The sequence below is a fragment of the Symphalangus syndactylus genome, chromosome 20, assembly GCF_028878055.3.
Source record: "Symphalangus syndactylus isolate Jambi chromosome 20, NHGRI_mSymSyn1-v2.1_pri, whole genome shotgun sequence".
Taxonomy (NCBI): Eukaryota; Metazoa; Chordata; class Mammalia; order Primates; family Hylobatidae; genus Symphalangus; species Symphalangus syndactylus.
This window is the reverse complement of record NC_072442.2, coordinates 64,480,225-64,501,990: the sequence shown is the minus strand read 5'-3', so window position 1 is coordinate 64,501,990 and position 21,766 is coordinate 64,480,225. Positions and strand designations below refer to the sequence as shown.

The window sequence follows — 21,766 nt, the reverse complement described above, 5'->3', positions numbered from 1 at the left end:
TCACTGTTGTGGTGTGAGAGCAGAAGAAAACATTTGCATTTTTTGCATTCAAACCCCATGGGAGGTGGGCACGGTGGCTCATGCCTGTAATCCCAGCACTTTGGGATGCTGAGGCGGGCAGATCACCTGAGGTCAGGAGTTCAAGACCAGCCTGGCCAACATGGTGAAACCCCATCTCTACTAAAAATACAAAAAATTAGCCGGGACGTGGTGGTACATGCCTGTAGTTCCAGCTACTCAGGAGGCTGAGGCAGAATCGCTTGAACCCAGGAGGCGGAGGTTGCAGTGAGCCGAGATCTTGCCATTGCACTCCAGCCTGGGCAACAGGGCAAGTCTCAAAAAAACCCAAACAAACAAACAAAAAACCCCACAGGAACATTCCCATGACACCAATAAGGGAACTGAGGCTCCTCCAATGACCTGCCAAAGGTCACACAATTTTTACGTAGCAAAGCTTGGATTCAAGCTCAGGGCTGTGTGACCTCAATGATGACATCTTTCTGTGTGACCTCAATGATGACCATGGGAACAGAGGTGTGGGGTCCTAAAAGTCTGTACCAGTGTCTAAGGCTAAGTGGGGATGGGAGGTCACTGGGCTGGTGTCACAGGCACTCCTGTGACACCATAGGGACCTCTGCCCCAAAAGAAGCAGCTATGGCTCCTACCTGGACCAGACCTTGGCCTCCTGAGCCCCTGTGAAACAGGCAGTTCTTCCCAAGGAGTGGCCATGGACCCACCCAGCTGTACCCTGGACTGCAGCCCCGTCACCTCCTGAGCCAAACCTTCCCTCTCCCTCCCTCCCCCAAGAGCACCTCTCACCACTGTCCTGCTCAGGGACTTACAGTGCCTCAGATGCTTCCAGAAAATTCAACAAAGCCAGCTGTTCCAGCTGCTGAGAAACAGCGTATATCCAGATGCAGAAAATGTACACACAAGCCTTTTTTTTTTTTTTTTTTAACTCAAGAAAGGGCTTTTATTGTTTTTAACTCACTTCCTGGGAAGTTAATTTTTAAAACACTCTTATAGAGTTTGCTCATCACTTGTGCTACATTCAAAAACAACGATGCCAACCAAAACCCTCAGTGACGGGGTGAGCATCCCAACTGGGCCCACCCGAGCTTTCCAAGGGTGGGTCCGATTGAGGCGGTCCCCCCAAACCAGACGCTCGGAGATGCTCAAGAAACACTTGGGGATCAGTGATTGGCTCTTAACTTGCCTTCCACTAACTCTATAAAAGTGTTCTTAAAAACAGTACCGAGTAACTTTTTAAGCCCTGGGCCACACTGCCTTAGCACAGAGGAGCCGGGAAGAAACGTGGACCCATTGACAACGGGGCACATTCGGCTCCTAGCCTTAAATAGACGTAGAAACTGTATTACAGATGCATGTACCAGTGCAGGACATATGAGTGAGCTGTGTGCAGCAGATGGGCACGCGCATGCGTGTGCGCGTGGAGGCGTGACATGCACCCACGGGCGCGGAGATGCAGCGGGATCCAGGTGTCTCCCCCAGCCAGCCTCCCTTCTCCAAACAAGCCCTCCTCCAATAGGAAACCCACACCTGTGGCCAAAATCCCTTGTCCATCCATGTTTCCAGGGCAGTGTCCGAGTCCTGTGTGATTTCCCTGTGGGGGTCAATCTCTATGAGCATTCGGTCAGCAAATGCCACACCGGCCAGCCAGACACTGATCCCAGAGAGAAGGTGAAGGCTGCTCCAGAAAAGCTGTGTCTGCACGCACTCCAGCACCGCCGCTCTGAGCAGGCTGACTGCTCATGTCCTCAGGGTGAGGCAACTGCCGCAGAGGCCACCTGCCGGCGAGCATACCCCTCCAGGTTCTGTGTCTCGTGATCCCTCCAACCTGGACAGTTTGTCCTTCGTCGTAGGAATGTGAGTGCAGCTCTTGGGGCTAGATGGGTAGGCCAGTGTAGGATGAGAGGCTGGGTTCCGGTTATTTCAGCATGCGCAGGGCCACAGGCCTGTCGCGTCCATGGCCCTCGGTAAAAGTCAGCCCTGGTGTCTTCTCCAGCCTCAGCTCTGGGGCACCATCAAGGGAGGGAGATGGACAGGGACGATGTGGTTCTTCCGCTTCAGGCCTCTGCTCAGAGCTTGATTCTGTTCAGTCCACTTTCCAGAAAACACCGAATGCGAAACACAGTCCAGGAAAGTGAGTTCCATCCACTTGACTGCCAAATAATGGTGGGGTGTGCTGGGAACCACGGAAGCTGCACGAAAGCTCGTGAGATGCTCCCAAGCAGGGCCTCTCCCCTGAACCCCCAGGTTAAAAACAAAAGTAAAAGACAACAAAAAAGGAATCAGAATTCTCCAACACTGGCCCTCTCCCCAGTGAGGGGTCCGAGCCCCCATACCAACATCTGAGTAGACAAGAGCTCTGGCACCACCACCCCAAGGTGGGCAGGGTACCCCCCTCTCCACCATATGCCTGTGGCAGCTGAGCCAGGCCTGCCCGGCCCCAGCGGGAGGTCTCTTCAGTTGCAGTAAGCCAGGCCTCCACCTGCCATCTTGATCTCTTGCCTCTGCCTCCTTCCCCGGGCCATGCCAACCAGCCAGGTGGCGTTTCTGAGGCTCCATGGGCACCTGGTTTCCCCACAGAATGGGTCAGGCCAAGGAGGGCCAAGAAGAGGAGGATGGCCTCGTGGGAGCCCTGCCCCCAAGACCCCAAATGACATACATTCCAGTCTGTCCCTGGACGTGCGTGCGTGGAGGTCATGCAGCACGATGGGGGAGGGGCGGGAGTGGGGCTGCAGTCCCCGGCCCCCTGCCCGCGGGGGCGGCTGTTGCATGAGGGCGGTGGGCCTCTGGAGGCGCGGGATGAGTGTGCTGCCGGGTGGCCCTGGGTGCATGCAGGGGCTCAGGATGCAGCCTCGTCTTCCTGGACGCCCGGGAGCTCTGGGCTCTTGCCCCCTTCGCCACACCCTTCTTTCCTGTTCAGAGGACACCAGGGACAGAGGGACCTCAGGGTCAGAATATGCACTCAGGGAGACACTCTCCCTCACACACCCAGGAATCTGAATCCCACGATCTCTCAAAGCCCTCTTCACCCACTGCCCCAAGCTTGGCCTCCCTCTGGCCTCCCTACATCACGGCAGTCGCTCCTTGCCGCTCTCCCAGCCCCCGGCCTCAGCCCACAATGCCTCCGTGGCCCCCCATTGATCAGAGATGAAGTCTAAACCTCCCAGCACAGCCTCCGGAGCCGCTCGCGGTCTGACCCAGCTGACTTCCCTACATCCTCTGACTATCAGCCTCGTCAAGGGCCTTCTCTCCCTGTGTGTGGTTTTGTTGTTGTTGTTGAGACAGGGTCTTGCTCTGTCGGGCAGGCTGGAGTGCAGTGGTGCAATCTCAGCTCATTGCAACCTCTGCCTCCCAGGCTCAAGCGATCCTCCCATCTCAGCCTCCTGAGTAGCTGAGACTACAGGCACATGCCACCACGCCCAGCTAATTTTTGTATTTTTTTATCTCTATAAAAACAGGGTTTCACCATGTTGCCCAGGCTGGTCTCAAACTCCTGGGCTCAAGTGATCCATCCACCTCAGCCTCCTAAAGTGTTGGGATTACAGGCGTGAGCCACCGTGCCTGGCCTGAGGGCCTTCTGTGTTGACCTCAGTCAGCCCCCAGCAGATCTGGGTAGAGAGGCTTTCATTTTGCATTTTTCTTTGCCTTGTTCACAGGGCAGAGTCCATCTATCAGTCTTGGGGATTCTGTCACATATTCAACAGATTTCTATATCTAATTTTCCTCCCAAAATGTCTCTTTTTAAAATAACCAGTAAATGGGTTTTGATATCTTTAAAAAGGACCAACCCCACTTAACTGTACTACGGAGCTTCTACAATTATCCCAAAGTATAAAAAACTCTATGGCCGGGCACAGTGGCTCACGCCTGTAATCCCAGCACTTTGGGAGGCTGAGGTGGGCAGATCACCTGAAGTCGGGAGTTTGAGACCAGCCTGACCAACATGGTGAAATCCCGTCTCTAATAAAAATACAAAAATTAGCCGGTGTGGTGGTGGCATGCACCTGTAATCCCAGCTACTTGGGAGGCTGAGGCAGAACTGCTTGAATGTGAGAGGCGGAGATTGCAGTGAGTTGAGTTTGCGCCATTGCCCTCCAGCCTGGGCAACAAGGCTCCATCTCAAAACAAACAAACAAACAAACCAAAACAGTCTATCAAGGATAAATATTGGGACTTGATGATGAGGTAAAATCTTCTTTCGAAGTTAAACCTGGAGGCTGGGTGTGGTGGCTCATGCCTGTAATCCTAGCACTTTCGGAGGCCAAGGTGGGCAAATTGCTTGAGGCCAGGAGTTTAAGTCCAGCCTGGGCAACGTGGCAAGACTCCATCTCTATTTTTTTTAAAAAAGCTCTACCCCAAATTAAACTTGGGTCACAGAATTCTAGAATTTTATAGCTGGAACGTAGTAAGCCCTATCTTGTCACTGTTTGCCAGGCACAATCTAGGCACTAAATGTATCTTTATCCTGTGTCTGGCTTGTTCCGCCACTAGGGGGTGCTGGACCACAGGCTCTCAGTCAGAAGGACCAGGTGTCCACCTGTTGTCCTGGCATAATAATTATTATTATTGGCCGGGCGCGGTGGCTCAAGCCTGTAATCCCAGCACTTTGGGAGGCCGAGGCGGGCGGATCACGAGGTCAGGAGATCGAGACCATCCTGGCTAACACGGTGAAACCCTGTCTCTACTAAAAAAAAAATACAAAAAATTAGCCGGGCGTGTTGGCGGGCGCCTGTAGTCCCAGCTCCTCGGGAGGCTGAGGCAGGAGAATGGCCTGAACCCGGGAGGCGGAGCTTGCAGTGAGCCGAGATCGCGCCACTGCACTCCAGCCTGGGTGACACAGCAAGACTCCGTCTCAAAAAAAAAAAAAAATAATAATTATTATTATTATTATTTTTTTTTGAGACAGGGTCTGGCTCTGTCACCCAGGCTGGAGTACAGTGGTGCAATCTCAGCTCACTGCAACCTCCACTTCCCAGACTCAAGCAATCCTCCTACCTCAGCCTCCTGAGTAGCTGGGACTATAGGTGTCCACCACCACGCCCGGCTAATTTTTTTTTTTTTTTTTTTTTAGAGATGGGGTCTTGCTATGTTGCCCAGGCTGGTCTTGAACTCCTGGCCTCAAGCAATCCTGCCTTGGCCTCCCAAAATGCTGGGATTATAGGCATGAGTCACCGTGCTGGCATAATAATTATTATTTTTTGAGACGGAGTCTCGCTCTGTCGCCCAGGCTGGAGTGCAGTGGCGTGATCTCAGCTCACTGCAAGCTCTGCCTCCTGGGTTCACGCCATTCTCCTGCCTCAGCCTCCTGAGTAGCTGGGACTACAGGCGCCCGCCACCACGCCCAGCTGATTTTTTGTATTTTTAGTAGAGACGGGGTTTCACCGTGTTAGCCAGGATGGTCTCGATCTCCTGACCCTGTGATCTGCCTGCCTCGGCCTCCCAAAGTGCTGGGATTACAGGCGTGAGCCACTGTGCCCAGCCGTGCTGGCATAATTATTAATGGCTTCCCCTTTTACTCTCAAAAATGTCCCCATTTGGCCGGGTGCAGTGGCTCATGCCTGTAATCCCAGCACTTTGGGAGGTCGAGGCGGGTGGATCACGAGGTCAGGAGTTCAAGACCAGCCTGGCCAAGATGGTGAAACCCCATCTCTACTAAAAATACAAAAAATTAGCCGGGCATGGTGGCAGGCACCTGTAGTCCCAGCTACTCAGGAGGCTGAGGAAGGAGAATCATTTGAACCCAGAGGGTAGAGGTTGCAGTGAGCCGAGATCATGCCACTGCACTCCACTCCAGCCAGGGTGACAGAGTGAAACTCCATCTCAAAAAAAAAAAAAACAAAAGTCCCCATTTGGATGCCAAATTATATATGCGCCCCCCCCCCCCCAACCCGGCCCAAAACCCCTACACTAAGCACAATTCCAGCATCAGGGGCCTACATTCCTGGATGAGCTCAGAGAATCCTCCCCCAACCGCAACCACCTCACTGAAGAGATGATAGAAAAGCTGCAGTTGGGACCTCCAGGCCTCTCCCAGGCCCCCCACCTCATTATGAGGCTCTCCGTGGGTGCAGGCGACCTCCAGCAGGGAGCAGATGTCAGCTTGTCCACTATGAGGGGACCCGACCCTTCTGAAGGGCCCTCTTACGAGAGGGAGGCCTCATGGGAAACCAACATGGTGGTCCCGGACAGATCCGGTGACAGCGTGAAGCCAAGGCACCCAGACAGCACCTGGCACTCACCCCTCTGGGGAGTGCGCCTTCCACACACAGCAGGCTGGGGTGGGGCAAACAACTCCCACCAGCCCCTTCCCCGAAGCTTCCCTCCGGGGCCAGAGGAAGGCAGTGGCTGTCCCAGGACCACGCTGTGGTTCAGGACCCCGCCGGTTTTCTCTCTGCAGGTTTGTGTACAAACTCCAGCACAGGCCTTGTTAGCATCCCAGACTGGCTTTTATTATAGTGGAAGAAGGTGGAACTGCTGAGGATGAGGCGCACAGGCTTGGGGAGCTGCTTTGCTGGACCCTCCTAGGAGGTGGTGAACCCACAGGCGTGGCTCACCATAGGAAGCGCTCGGCAAATGCGGGTTCCTCTCCCGCAGTCCACCGGCCAGCCTGTCCCTGCTTATTCACCAGACAAGCACACACAAAGTGCTGACTGGGCGCAGAGCCCCAGCAATGGCTGCAGGCAGCCTGGGCCACTTGGGAGAGCAGCCGACAGACCCCAGGGCGAGGCAGAGGGGCCAGCACCCCTCCTCTACAGCCCGCCAGCCTCCTACAGGAAGCCAACATCAGCCTGTCTGCAAACCCCTGCCAGGCTGCCAAGGGCTGAGGGGGCCGCAGATTTGAAACCCCAGAGGGGCTGGACCCAGTGAGAGAGTGACATCAAGCTTCATGGAAGAAGGGTCTTCCTGTCCCATGGAGGGGCTGCGTGAGCTCCTCATCCCTGGAAGCGTGTGTGTGAGGGATGCTGGCCCCAGGAATGAAGCAAGGGGCTGGGCCCAAAAGGTCCCTTCTAGCCCCGACTAACCTTGGGGACAGAGATGCAAATGGGGCCAACTCCGAGACCTGGCCAAGTCCCCAGGCTCTGGCCTAGGCCCAACGACACTGAGAGTGGGAGGATGGGCCTCAGGCCTCCCCACCCAACTCCAGGGAGTGCCCGGCAGGCCCCGGCCCACCAGTACTTACACCAGCAGGTTTCCTGGAGCAGACATGGATCGCTCTTCCCTCCGTGCTTGGGGCTCAAACGGGTTCCCAAAGGAACGCTTCCTCAGCATGGACTTCACCAGGATCTGAGGAAGACACGGCGGCGTGAGGAGCACAGGCGCCAGGCTCCCAGACATACAGCCTCTGCTCCGATTCCCCGAGAGCAGCTGCCAAGGGGGCCGCAATGCGGGTCCCATTTCAGTCAGCACAGCATGAAATGGCAGGGGCAAGAGCACAGGGGGACGGCGGCTGGGGGCCAATTCCTGGAATGGTGAGGAGCCGGGTGCCGCTGGTGCATGAGGAGGGGGCCGGGACCAGCCCATGAAGGGTCCGCGAGGCCAGGCTGAAAGAGTGGGGAGGGCCAGGGCTGGAACTGGGAGTCCATTAGAAGATACCTTCTCGCTACGGCAGCAATGCCATGGAGGGATGCTGTGCCATCCTTCCCACCTTCCGGCCGCAGAGAGGATGCCAAGATGCCACTGCAGGGCGGCCTGGGAAGCGGCTGAGCTGCAGCCGGTGGCTGAGCCAGTGGGGCTGCCAGGAGGGGAGCAGCTGCCGCAGCCTGGCTCTCTGCCTTTGTCCCTCCTCCGTGACAAGGACGGTTCCACGCCCTGCCCACAGACACGCCGACTCACACGCATGCAGAGAGCCGGCGGCACGCTTGCCCGTCCTTTCACTCACTTGCTTGTCTCCATCCATCCTGTCAACACTGGTCCCCACTGGCTGCCTACCGTGTGCTGGACACTACTCTAGGCACTGGGGCCACACTGAGGCCAAAATTCTTGCCCTCATATAGCCATATAGCCTTTTTTTTTTTTTCAGACGGAGTTTCACTCTTGTTGCCCAGGGCTGGAGTGCAGTGGCACAATCTCGGCTCACTGCAACCTCTGCCTCCCGGGTTCAAATGATCCTTCTGCCTCAGCCTCCTGAATAGCTGGGATTACGGGCGTCTACCACCACACCCGGCTAATTTTTTGTATTTTTAGAAGAGACATGGCTTCACCATGTTGGCCAGGCTGGTCTCAAACTCCTGACCTCAAGTGATCCTCCCGCCTTGGCCTCCCAAAGTGCTGGGATTACAGGCGTGAGCCACTGCGCCCGGCCATCATACAGTTTATATTCTAGTTGGGGGAGACAGGTGATAAGTAAAGAAGAAAAATCAGTAAAATATGCATGTCAGTAAGTGGAAAGGAAAAAAACAAAACAAGGGAATGGCGATGAGGTGTGACGCAGGGGAGCCTGAAGCTACAGGGTCAGGGAAGGCTCGCTTCTCTCTAGGAGGGGACCCTGGCGTAAAAAGCCGAAGTGAGGGAGCGAGTCCCGTGGCCATCACGGGTGGGGCTCCGCAGGCAGAGGGAAGCGAAATCTAAAGGCTCTGGGGCAGCCCCTTCCATGGCACGTGGCCAGAGCCAAGTGCATGATGTGGGGGACGGGGCAGGAGCCCCACAGAAAAACAGGGCGGGTGGCGGGGCACAGGCTGGAGGTCTGATTCTGAGGGACACAGCAGCCCAAGTGAGAAGTAGGCTCTAAGCTGGGAGGTGACACACTCATGCCACCAGGACCATACTGGGTGCCGAGTTGAGCATTGACCAGGGGGACAGGGAGTGAGAGCAGAAGCAAGGTACAGCGTGGGAGCTTCTTCCAGTGGTCTGGGAGAGAGGAGATGGTGGCTAAGAGCAGGGAAGCGGTCCTGGAGACCCCACACAGCCAAGTAAGCATAGGGGGCAGGGATTCAGCCAGCTGGTCCTAGCTGGGCCGGGACCCTGCAGAGGGGGATAAAGTGCAAGGCCAGGCCCCGCCAACGGCAGTGGCCCCGGCTCTGGCTCCTGGCCTTGTGCTTGCCCTGACTCACTCGACTCTCAGGCAGGGGCAGGGCAGGGCTCTCAGTGGCCCCAAGTGGCCACCAGGGACTACGTGAATCACTTCCAAGCACCAACACAGAAGCTGAGCAGAGGAAGAGGAGCAAAACTGAAATGTCAGCGGGCACTGGGGGAGACGCAGGCGCCCTCTAACTGATACGCGGGCTCTGGGGGAGACGCAGGCGCCGTCTAACTGACATGCTGGCTCTGGGGGAGACACAGGCGCTGCCTGATACATGGGCTTTGGGGCCACTTCTCCAATCCAAAGGCTGCCCAGGCCGTTCCCCTGCTTTGTCCTCGGCACCTTGTGCAGTGCCTGGAGAACAGAAGCTCAGTAACTATCTGGAGGGAAGGAAATGCTTCCGGTCACGGTGACTGCTGCTGCTGAGCAAGGGCCGTCTTTCTTTTTTTTTTTGAGATGGAGTCTCGTTCTGTCACCCAGGCAGGAGTGCAACAGCATGATCTCAGCTCACTACAACCTTCATCTCCCAGGTTCAAGCGATTCTCCTGCCTCGGCCTCCCGAGTAGCTGGGACTACAGGCGCCCGCCACCATGCCTGGCTAATTTTTTTGTATTTTTAGTAGAGACGAGGTTTCACCGTATTAGCCAGGATGGTCTCGATCTCCTGACCTCATGATCCGCCCACCTCGGCCTCCCAAAGTGCTGGGATTACAGGCATGAGCCACTGCGCCTGGTATTTCTTTTTTTTCTTTTTTCTTTTGTTTTTTTTTTTTTTTTTGAGACGGAGTCTCGCTCTGCAGCCCAGGCTGGAGTGCAGTGATGCGATCTTGGCTCACTGCAAGCTCCGCCTCCCGGGTTCACGCCATTCTCCTGCCTCAGCTTCCCGAGTAGCTGGGACTACAGGCGCCCGCCACCACGCCTGGCTAATTTTCTATATTTTTAGTAGAGACGGGGTTTCAAGGATGGTCTCGATCTCCTGACCTCGTGATCCCCCGCCTCGGCCTCCCAAAGTGTTGGGATTACAGGCGTGAGCCACCGCGCCCGGCCACACACCCGGTTATTTCTTTAAATCAGTCACTCTCCTCACCAAGCCTCCTGGTCTCCCGACCACAAGACCTCCTTCTCCATTGGCCTCCAGCAGAATGGCGGCTCCAGTGGCCCAGGATCACAGCTGGCTGGCCAGGCAGGCCTCTGTCCCCGCAAGGAGCTAGGCACAGAGCAAGGCTCAGGCCCCCCAGGCCCTCCAGGACAACGGAGCGTCTACCCTGGCCCTCTTACCACCGTGGTCCAGCTGGGGATGAGCCTGACCGAGTTCTTCACCTCCTCCTCAGTCACCTCCACCACGCTGCAGTGCTCCTCCTCCGAAGGAAGGGGCTCCTCCCCGTTCTTGGTCACCCAAGGGTGCAACTGTCGGGGCCGGGAGGGCAGGGAGAGGGGGAGAGGTCAGGCCATAGGCAGACACTCAGTCAGCAAAGGACTCCAGGCCTTTACCAGAATCACCTGGAGGGGTCCAAAGTCCACAGACTAAAACCCAACACACATGCATCCTGGTGTCCATCTCTCCAGAAAGGGAGACTGACGCCTGTTTTCTGTGTCCCAGCCCAGCCCAAGACCTCCAGTTCCCTGACCTTGATGTCTGGCACCCCAATTCTCGTCTCAGGATTCTTGTCTAGCATCCTCAGGATGAGGTCCTTCAGCTCCTCGCTGATTTCTGGCCTGGAGAGGGCGAAGGAAGGAGAGGAGGGTGGGACCACTGACGAGGACCCCTTCCCGTCCACCTCTCCTCCCGAAACCCTCGTCCCTTGGATGGGAAGACTGAGTTCCGGACAGCAGGCGGGAATTTCACAACAAGTGCTTGGAGAGGCTTTCCTGAGCAGGAGGTAAAGTCTCCCTCCAGGACAGAGGCACAAACAGACTTCCATGGGTGCTGGACACCCCACTGGGTGGCAAAGATGGTGAGGAGAGTCGCTTTATGGGACACCAGGGGCTTCAGTCCCACTCACCACCTCATCCTTTTCTACACCCAGAGAAGATCCTCTCTCATTTGACAGAGGAGGAAACTGAGGCCCAGGGAGGTTAGCAGGCTGGCACAGTGCCAGCCAGAAGAGTGCAGGCAGAGATGGGAGACTCAGATGGGAGGGAGCAGCCCCCTCAGCGCTAAATCAGCCCCAACTCTCTCTGCCCAAACCCCAGGCTTCTTTTTTTTTTTTTTTTTGAGACAGAGTCTCGCTCTGTCGCCCAGGCTGCAGTGCAGTGGCGCGATCTCAGCTCACTGCAAGCTCCGCCTCCCGGGTTCATGCCATTCTCCTGCCTCAGCCTCCTGAGTAGCTGGGACTACAGGCGCCTGCCACTGGCTAATTTTTTGTATTTTTAGTAGAGATGGGGTTTCACCGTGTTAGCCAGGATGATCTCGATCTCCTGACCTCGTGATCCGCCCGCCTCGGCCTCCCAAAGTGCTGGGATTACAGGCGTGAGCCACCATACCCGGCCTTCAGTTTCTTTCTTCTTCTTTTTTTTTTTTTTTGAGACAGTCTTGCCGTGTTGCCCAGGCTCACTGCAACCTCTGCCTCCCGGGTTCAAGCAATTTTCGTGCTTCAGCCTCCCGAGTAGCTGGGACTACAGATGTGCACCACCACGCCTGGCTAATTTTTGTATTTTTAGCAGAGAGAGGGTTTCACCATGTTCGCCAGGCTGGTCTCTAACTCATAACCTCAGGGGATCTGCCCACCTCGGCCTCCCAAAGTGCTGGGATTACAGGCATGAGCCACCACACTGGGCCTCCATTTCACTCCTGAAATGCACTCCTGAAAAGAGGAGCCAGGGAGCTCAGGCTGTGGCTGCCACAGTGGCCAAACCATCATCAGGCGAACCGTGCATGAGCAAGAGGCCTCCCTGACATCCCTGCTATGCTCAGAGACGTCGGTCACGATGGGAGGAGTGGGGAGGAGGAGTGGCTTGAGTCGCAGCCCCCTGACCGCTCTCCTCCAGAGCGTCTTCTTTCCCATCTGTGAAATGGGGAGCACGCACTGGCATCTTGAAGCTCCCCGATCCTGAGTGGGGGAAGGAGAAGTTCCCCTTGAGTCCAGGGGCTGGGTGGGGCTGGCGCCACTGACCCCAGGCAGGCCTGCGGTGAAGGAGTGGTGTGAATGATGCCTGCGGTCATCCCTGGATCTCAGGGTTCCCATCCATACAGTGACGTCGCGGAGACCCTTGGCTCCAGAGTCCCACCCGTCCATCTATTCAGGGGTCCCTCCCAGGGAACAGCACTGCCACCTTCATATCTGCAGGCTGGGGTGGGGTCCTCAAAGGGCAAAAGCTCTGCTAAAACTCAGACACCAGGAGTGGGGTGGTAGCCCCCTTGGTCCCCTGGGTGGACAACTCACTCCTCAGGAAACACCACGGGCTCATTCTTGATCTTCCTGTGGAGAGCCAGGATGAAATCGTCGATGAATGGGCACTGTGGGGTGGAGAGGCAGACAAAGGATGTGGGTCCAGGGCCTTGACCTGTGCCAGGGGACCAGCCCCCCTCCCTTGGTTGGGGCAGGGATAGGGGGCAGCTCTGGGCTCCCATTACATGAGAAGGACCTCAACTCATTGTTTAGGGCCTGGCACACTGCAAATGTTCAACAAATGTTGACTGAATGAATGAGCTGCTGAGGGAACAATGAGGCTGGGTGCACCCACCGCCATAACTGCCACCTGCGGCCAGGCCAGGCTGGGTGCACCCACCGCCGTTACCGCTACCTATAGCCAGGCTAGGCCAGGCTGGGTGCACCCACTGCCATTACTGCCACCTGTGGCCAGGCCAGGACAGGCTGGGTGCACCCACCACCATTACCACCACTTGTGGCCAGGCCTCCACTCCCAAGGCCTGAAGCTTGGGAACACGTTCACTGAAATTCCCCCCGCCCCTTAGTGCGGTCACCAGAGCAGGAGCACCTGAGGGCAGGGATCAGTATTTTTTTTTTTTTTTTTTTGGGACAGAGTCTTGCTCTGTTGCCCAGGCTGGAGTGCAGTGGTGCAATCTCAGCTCACTGCAAGCTCCGCCCCCTGGGTTCACGCCATTCTCCTGCCTCAGCCTCCCAAGTAGCTGGGAATACAGGCGCCCGCCACCACGCCCAGCTAATTTTTTTTTTTTGTATATTTAGTAGAGACGGGGTTTCACCGTGTTAGCCAGGATGGTCTTGATCTCCTGATCTCGTGATCCACCCGCCTCGGCCTCTCAAAGTGCTGGGATTACAGGCTTGAGCCACCGCGCCCGGCCGGGATCACTGCTACGTCAGCATTGGGTGTCCCCAGAGTCCAGCCTCAGCCAGGGTAGGGGTGAAGGACAATTTGTCGAATGAATGAGCAAGGGAGTGAACACGTGGCTCAATAAGTGAATGGCGTCAAGGGACAGAGGGACGGGGAGCACTCTGGCTGGGGTGGTGGCAACACCACCGTCAGCACCTCCCCTTGGGTGTCTGCTGTCCTGCGACTCCTTTGCGAGAATCCCTCCGCAGGGGACCAGAGAAAGACAGAAAAAGCCTCTTCTCTCTCAGCCTTCTCTGAGACAGGTGGGCTCTTTCAAAAACCACTTTACTTAAGGACAGAAAGGAAGAGCCTGCATCCGTCGCCCGTGCCCACCTCACTGGACCTGCCCCAGCTCTGCTGGCATCCCCGGCACTCACCTTCCCATAGACAAAGCAGTACAACGTGACGCCGGTGGCCCACACATCCAAGGCCTGGGAAGAAACATGCCCACATCAGTCCCCAACAGGCACAGCCACCTCTGCCCACCCAGCTCCAGCGGTCTGCAGGAGAGGCCTGCAGGGAACCTCCTTCCTCTGTCATGTACTCACTCGACAAACACTCCCCGGTGCTTGCTCAATGCTGGGCCCCGTGCTGAGTGCTGAGGACACAGGGGCAGCCAGAACAAGGCCTCCACCCTCCAGGGGTTCTCAGTCTCCTTGGGACAGGCTCTAACCAGGTATGTTTCCAACTCAACAGGTACAAAACCTCCTTCATCCAGAGGGTCACACGGGCCGCTCCCGTGTCATAGACGCACCCCAGGAATGATGGTATATGTGGAACTTCTGCTCACTAAACCAGCTCGGGCTTCAAGGAGTCATCCCTTCTCCTCATAATCCACCTTCTCCCTGATATTCCAAGCAGCCTCTGCCCACACAGAGGCCCTGTCCACTCACACCCTTGTCCACTGCCACTGCAACAACTTCTCCGGGCTCCCAAGCACCCCCGGGCCTCCCCGCGCCCAGGACTCCAACGTGTGCTCTCTCTACCTTCCGCCCGGAACGCCACCTCTTCTGGTTTCCACTTTCCTGCTTACGCGAATGATTCTCAACCTCTACCTACATATCCCTGTCCCAGATGCATCATCTGAATCCAATCAGGGAACACCAGACATGCAAACTGACAACATTCTACAAAATAACAGGCTGGTTCTCTTCAAAAATGTCAAGATCAGGAAAGACAAAGGAAGGCCAAGGCCCTCTTCCAGATGAAAGGACACCACAGACAAGAAAGCAAATGGATCCCAGGACCAGAAAAAGAAGAAGCTATGAAGGACAGTATCAGGACAACTGATAACATTTAAATAAGGTCTGTGGATTATATATAAGTCTTTTTTTTTTTTTTTTTTTTTTTTCAGACAGAGTCTTGCTCTGTCCCCTAGGCTGGAGTGCAATGGCATGATCTCAGCTCACTACAACCTCTGCCTCCTGGGTTTGAACGATTCTCCTGCCTCGGCCTCCCAAGTAGCTGGAATTACAGGCACCTGCCACCATGCCCAGCTAATTTTTGCATTTTTTAGTAAAGATGGGGTTTCACCACGTTGGCCAGGCTAGTCTCAAACTCCTGACCTCAGGTGATCCACCCGCCTTGGCCTCCCAAAGGGCTAGGATTACAGGCGTGAGCCACCATGCCCAGCCTATATATAAGTCTTATCAATGATGAATTTTCTAATCTTAATCATTGTATTGAGGTTATTTAAGAGGATGTCCCTGTTCTTAAGAAATATCCACTAATGTATTTAGTGATAAAGGGGCATAATACCTTCAGTGTAACTTTCAAATGGCTCAGAAAAATGTAGTATGAATACAGATACATAGAAAAAGATGATGAAAAAGCCAGTGGGACAAAATGTCAATAACTGGTGAATCTGGGTAAAAAGATATATGGGATTTCTTTGTACTATTCTTCCAACTTTTCTGTAAATTTAGAATTATATCAAAATAAAACATTTCAAAACATCTTTATCAACATCCCCAACCTCTTTCTTTCTTAGAAACAAGGTCTCGTTCAGTCGCTCAGGCTAGAGTGCAGTGGTGTGATCACAGTTCACTACAGCCCCCAACTCCTGGACTCAAGCGATCCTCCCACTTCAGCCTCCCGAGTAACCGGGACTACAGGTGCGCATGACCACACCTGGCTAATGTTTTCATTTTTTTGTAGAAATGGGGTCTTGCTATGTTGCCCAGGCTCGTCTCAAATTCCTAGCCTTAAGAGACCCGCCTTGGCCTCCCAAAGCACTGGGATTACAGGCATGTGCCCGGCCTCCTGACCTCTTTCCTGGTTACTCACACGTGTCCAAATGCCTCTCACCCACAGCCTCCCTGGCAGTGGGGTGGTTGGCACTCCACAGGTGAAACAGCCATGTGCCCAGGGAGCTGAGCCAGACTGTGTAACCTCTTGTTCAGACGACTTTGCCTATGCTTCTGTCACTCAGGAGAAAGCCCAAACTCCCAGGCCGTTTACCCTCTGCCGCCCACCCTGAGCCCCTCTGTTCTCTGGTTTATTCTCTAGGCTCCAGGTCCGGCTCAGATCCTCCCCATTCTTCAAGGGCCAGTTCAAATCCTGCCATGTCCCAAGATCTGCGGGGACCCCCAACTTCCCCCGAAACCATCCAGAGGGCAGGAAACAGGGTTCTCTTTGTCTCTGCCTCTTCCACAGCCCGGTCCAGAACCCAGCACAGAGCAACCAACAGTAAATATCTGCAAGGGAGATTTGGGACCACTTTGCTGGAAAACAGGAGAAGGTCAAAGGTGCGGAGTTTGTCAGACTCCAAGGAAGAGGCAAATATGTCACTCCCTGGACACAAGGACCCTGGCACCCTCAGGTTAGAAACCGGGCCCCCGCGGCAAGCTATTACATCCCCAACTTGAACCCCAGCCTGGCCCAGGGCCTGCGAGTCACCTTGCCACTGAAGCTCTGGCCGGAATCGGAAATGGCCTCGGGGGCCATGAATGCTGGGGTCCCGGCCGTGCTGGACAGCTGAGCGTCGTTCCCCTCAAACTGGTTGCTGACGCCAAAGTCGGCGATCTTCACGTGCCCATCATCCCCCAGGAGCAGGTTGGATGGCTTGATGTCCCTGTGGACGATCTTCTGGAAGTGCACTGTAGAGAAGGGGAGCTTGAGCCGAGCGCTGGCCTGGGCACCACTGGCCAGGACCCCACACCCGTCCTTGCCCAGCCAGGGATGCCGGCCAGGATGTCCCAGCCCATGCACACTTTCGTCTGGTGACGACCTGGGAAAAGGACGTCAAGGCCATCTTCTCCATGCAGCTGCAGACACTGAGCCCAGGCTGTGAGCAGCAGAGCCAGGACTGGAATCTTAGGAGTCTTTGATTTCAAGTCCACCGCCCTCTCCATGACAAACAAGGGACCTGCTGCTGAGTGGGGAGGTCAGAGGAAACTAGGGCAGGAGAGTTGCTGTTTTTTGTTTTTTGTTGTTTTTTTTTTTGAGACAGAGTCTCGCTCTGTCCCCCAGGCTGGAATGCAATGGCACGATCTTGGCTCACTGCAACCTCCACCTCCCAGGTTCAAGCGATTCTCCTGCCTCAGCCTCCCGAGTAGTTGGGATTACAGGTGTCTGCCACCACGCCCAGCTACTTTTTGTATTTTTAGTAGAGACGGGGTTTCGCCGTGCTGGTCAGGCTGGTCTGGAACTCCTGACCTCAGGTGATCCACCCGCCTCGGCCTCCCAAAGTGCTGGGATTACAGGCGTGAGCCACCGCGCCCAGCTGGGAGCAGAGGTCTTCCTAGGCCAGCTCTGCCCCTTCCCTGTGAGTGCCGCCTGCAGGCCCAAAGCCCATCAAAATCTTTCTCCAGTTCCATCCCCCACCCAGACTAGGCAAAGATGTCCCTGCTGCTGGGACTGAGAGTAAGACTGTAGGGACTCTGCTATCCTACAGAGGCACCATCTCAGCCCTCGGGATATGGGCTGATGGGGTTTCAGAGATGAATGGCACCCCAGGCCTTGGGACGAGCAGGATGACACAGCTGGGGTGTAAGGTCAGCCACATATAGTAGGATGAATCCCAAATCAGAAATGACCTAATAGGCTGGAGGCCTGCCCTGCTTCCTGGGCCCAGCACCACCACGAAATGACGGGTGGCTCAAGCTGACATGGCTGGTAAGGTCCCAGCCAAGAGAGACACTGACTCCATCCCACAACCATCGAGCTATGGGCTCCCTCCTTGGCAAATACCTTCCCCTGGACCAACCGACCCCAGGATGCTGGAGACGAGGGAAGAGAGAAGGTGAGAGAAGAGAGGGGAAGGGAGAGGAGGAAAGGGAGGCTGGGGGCAGAGAAGGCGGGTGCCATATAACAATAACCATAAAACCAGTGGCACTTTCTTGATTGCCTACTATGTGCCAGGCACACACGAGGAATCTGACACACACCCATCAGCTTCTGACAGAAGCTCAGGGGGGTGGATATTTGACCATGGAAAGTGGTCTCATGTTCTTTTCTCAAACCCTAGCCTCTCCCTTGAACTCCAGCTCTTTACCCACATGGATTTCCAATAGACATCTTGGTAGATAACTAGGCAGCTAGGCATCGATATATGTCTCTGTATATCTGAACATAGTGCAATAACATGTCTAATTCAGAACTTGATTTCTCTGCCTGCAACCCCCACCACCAACAAAAACAAAACAAAACAAAAAGCCCCTGCTGCTCCCCATTCTTTTCCATTCTGTGAAAGGGCAAAAACCTCAGGATCATCCTCAACTCCTCTTCTGAGACCCCACACCCTGCTCATCAGCAAGGTCTATGAGCTCAGCTTCTCACATCTATTCCAGATCCAACTGCTTCTCATCACCTGCATCGTCGCACCTGCCCCCATCAACTGAGAACCAGGCCTTGGCCACCCTGACCACCGAGCCCTCTCAGGGCAGCCTCAACTCTCCCTTCTTGGGGCCAGAATCACAAGGCAGGTCTTCAGCGCCCTCATGCCTCTGTTCATCCACCTGTCCAGCCCCTGGCGCTAACCGTTCTGCCCCAGGGAAGCCCTTCACTGTGATTAGCTGGGTCCTGATGAGGCTTTACCCAAGAACCAGGTAAGATAAACTCATTTCTTTGTGGAGGCTAGAGGATAGCAGACAACAGGACTTCAGGGGAGAGAAGGGACCACAATAGGAAGGAGGTGGAGCCAAAGCTGGTACAGGATTGTGCCTGCCGCTGACCGTACCAGGGGTAAAATGTCCCCTTCCCATCCCATGCCTATAGGCCCTTGGTAGGGATTTTCTGCAAAGCCCTCCCCTCTGTGTGCCTCAGTTTCCCCATATGTGCAAAGAGATGCTTAATCTGAAGGCAAAGGAGAGGCTCGAGCAGGATAAAGACAGTCCTGTTTCTGTCACGGCAGGTCAAACCTCAGCCAGATCCCCACCCTGTTCCCCCAGGGAAAGAATAGGCTCCCAAAAAACCAAGCTAAAATTTTTTTATTTTTATGTATGTATGTATATATGTATGTATTTATTTATTTATTTTGAGATGGAGTTTCGCTCTTGTCACCCAGGCTGGAGTGCAATGGCGTGATCTCGGCTCACTGCAACCTCTACCTCCCAGGTTCAAGTGATTCTCCTGCCTCAGCCTCCCGAGTAGCTGGGATTACAGGTGCCCGCCACCACACAAGGCTAATTTTTGTATTTGTAGTAAAGACAGGGTTTCGCCACGTTGGCCAGGCTGGTCTCAAACCCCTGACCTCAGGTGATCTACCCACCTCGGACTCCCAAAGTGCTGGGACTACAGGCGTGAGCTAAGGTTTTAGAGATGGGCATCTCCCCTGGTCCCCAACCCAGGCCAGGACCCTAGGTGTCTAGGGGCTCTCCTCTCCCCAGACCGGCAAGTCACCCCATGCTGACCACCCCACCTCCTTCCTATCCCCACCCCGCTGCCACTGCCTTAATCCAGACCTCACCATCTGTCACTTGGGCTGCAGAAACAGCCTCCTCCCTGGCCAGCTGGCTGCCTCTCACTCTCCGATGACACACTCCAATCCAGCCACCACACAGCTGCCAGACAGAGCTTTCTCAGGCACAAATCCCATCACGCCCCTCCCCATGCTTAAAGCTCTCAGGGCCTCACAGAGCTGGCAGGATGAAGTCAGCAAAGACCTCAGGGGAGGCATTCCCAGCCCTCATGCTGTGGCCTGGACAGTGTTTCCAGCAGCATCTTTCACTAACCACTGCCCTCCTCTGCCCACTGGAGGCTTCAGCCAGACTCCACGTCTCCCCAGACTCAAAGAGTACACGCCTATGCCGGTCACACTGTCTTCTACCCCCTTCCCTCAAAACCTGAGCAGGGAATTCTACTCATCCCTCAGGACCCGAATCGTAAGTAGCCTCTTCAGGGAGACTTCCCCTGCCCCCCGGGCACTCCTACAGCCTCTAGGCTCCCAGCCTTGGCAGGCACCACGCTATATGATCTGCCTGCCTGCCTGGATTCCTGTCCCTCCCACTAGGCCGTGAACCCAGCTCTGGGTCTTTCACCCCTCTGCCCCCAGGCAAGTGAATGCAGCTAATGAATGAAATGAGACAGAGGCCAAGCTCACATCACCCTCCTGAGCTCTTATCAGGCTAGGGCCCCTCACAGGTAAACCCACCCTGCCACCATGCCCCCCGCCCCATGCCAGGACACACTCTCCCCCAGCAGCTGGACATAAATTCCTTCCTTCCCACATCTCTTGAGGCCCCGTGGCAACGCTAAGCTAGGCTAAGAACTCAGCAGAAGAAAGATACAGAACAGCCAGGGCTCAGACCCACAGGACCAGACACGACGAAGGATCCCTCTGGCACATGCCCAGTGAAGTCCACCGCCCCCCCCTCCCCACTCCCCAAGAGGCCTGTGGCCCCGCCCACACGGGCATGCCCCACTCCCACTGAAGCTGATTGGCAGGCCAGCTCTGACTGACAGGAGCTGCTCAGAGCCTGCTCAACCTGGGCTCTGCTGATTGGCCAGATCCCCTAGCCTCAGCCCCGGTGGGCAGGCTGCCCCGCACTCACAGTACTCGAGGCCCAGGATGACGTCCCGTAGGTAGAGGCGAGCTTGCTCCTCCGAGAAGGGCTTGTCACAGGGCACTTCCATGACGGGCCTATGGAGAAGGATGCGGGGAGGGGCATTCAGCCAAAATCAGGGGACCTGGCCATTCAGGCGGTCGGGACGTCCTGGGAAACCTGTGTCACATGAGTCCCTAGAACTCAAGATATTAGCTTTTTCTGCTACATAATAAAAAACGTAAAGCACACATACTCATACGTATCCCGTTTCAATCATAATTTCAAATCAGCTTTCTCTTAATTTCTGATGGGCTTGATATTCCTTCTTCTAAGTACTTAATTGTCTATAATCAAACAATTGCAAAGATGCCATTTAGAGCACGGTGTTTCAAACCGTGGATCCAGACCCAAGAGAGGATCATGAACTCAATTTAGTGGGTGGCAACTGCTTTTTTTTTTTTCTCCTAAATAAGTAGAATATATCAGAATATATTGCATGTAGTAAAGATATATGCTGTTTTGTAAAACTTTGGTTTTAGTTACAGATATGGATAGCAATAGAAATATATATTTCTTGTTTTGGATAGAGGTCAAAACATTTGAAAGCCTCCAAGTCTTAAAGGGACACCACTCCCTGTCCCTCTCCCCAAATTGGCCTGTAGGGAGCCGCCCAGGCAAAGAGACAAGCCGCAGCCTGCATTCAAGCCTTGGCAGTGAGGGTCCTGGACCACCCAGCCCCATGCTCGTTACTCCATGTCATCTGCTCTGTAAATACCCTGAAAAGCCGCATAGGGCAGACATGTGGAAGCCTGGGTTCCATCAGTGACTCGCTGTGTGACCTTAAGCAAGCCACGTACCTTCTCTGGTCCTCAGCTTTCCCTCTCACAAATGGGAGCAAATGGAATCCCACCCACTTCATTCACAGACTTGTTGGAAAGCTGAAAAACCCTTTGTGGCTTGAATACCGGTAAGAGTTGAGTCCCACCTCTACACTTGTACCTAAAAAACACTCCTTTCTTCCCCCTCTCCTCCATCCATATCTTCCTAGTCCTTCAAGGCCTGGGTCAAAACCCATCCCCTTTTCCAGAGGTCTCCCTGCCTATTTCAGCCTCACTGACCCCCATCAGCCTTCAAAGAATGGTCCTCTTGGTCTCTTATTTACCCCTAAGGGCAGGGCCTCCTTCTCTGACTTCTCCTAGAGTAGCTGACCCTTGGGCTGGGGACACAGGGAGGGAAAGGAAGGAAGGCCTGGATGAGAATTGACCTGCCTGATCAGGACGGGGAACTCACCCCTTTCTCAGGAGGTCAAACACTGAAAGAAAAGACAAGAAGGTAAGGTGTAGCTGGCTGGCAAAGCAGCCGATGCCAAGGTCCCTCCCTGTTCTGGAGGGTAGGAGAGGGGGCAGGCATGCAGGCATACTCGAGGCAGGGACAGGACA

At 55.0% G+C, this 21,766-nt stretch overlaps 1 protein-coding gene across 2 annotated transcripts in view; it reads right to left on the bottom strand.

Moving 5' to 3' along the window:
• Positions 1-1,358: 1,358 nt before the first annotated feature.
• Positions 1,359-21,766, bottom strand: part of CAMKK1 (calcium/calmodulin dependent protein kinase kinase 1) — a 32,319-nt gene continuing 11,911 nt past the window's right edge. For both annotated transcript variants that reach the window (XM_055257910.2, XM_055257908.2), the window contains exons 8-16: positions 21,618-21,639; positions 20,334-20,422; positions 16,240-16,439; positions 13,719-13,772; positions 12,432-12,505; positions 10,677-10,764; positions 10,327-10,455; positions 7,211-7,314; positions 1,359-2,942 (exon numbers count right to left, since the gene is read on the bottom strand). In XM_055257910.2, coding sequence (XP_055113885.1) covers positions 2,870-2,942; positions 7,211-7,314; positions 10,327-10,455; positions 10,677-10,764; positions 12,432-12,505; positions 13,719-13,772; positions 16,240-16,439; positions 20,334-20,422; positions 21,618-21,639 — 833 coding nt within the window. In that variant the 3' untranslated portion in view covers positions 1,359-2,869. The remainder of the gene's footprint in view (positions 2,943-7,210; positions 7,315-10,326; positions 10,456-10,676; positions 10,765-12,431; positions 12,506-13,718; positions 13,773-16,239; positions 16,440-20,333; positions 20,423-21,617; positions 21,640-21,766) is intronic.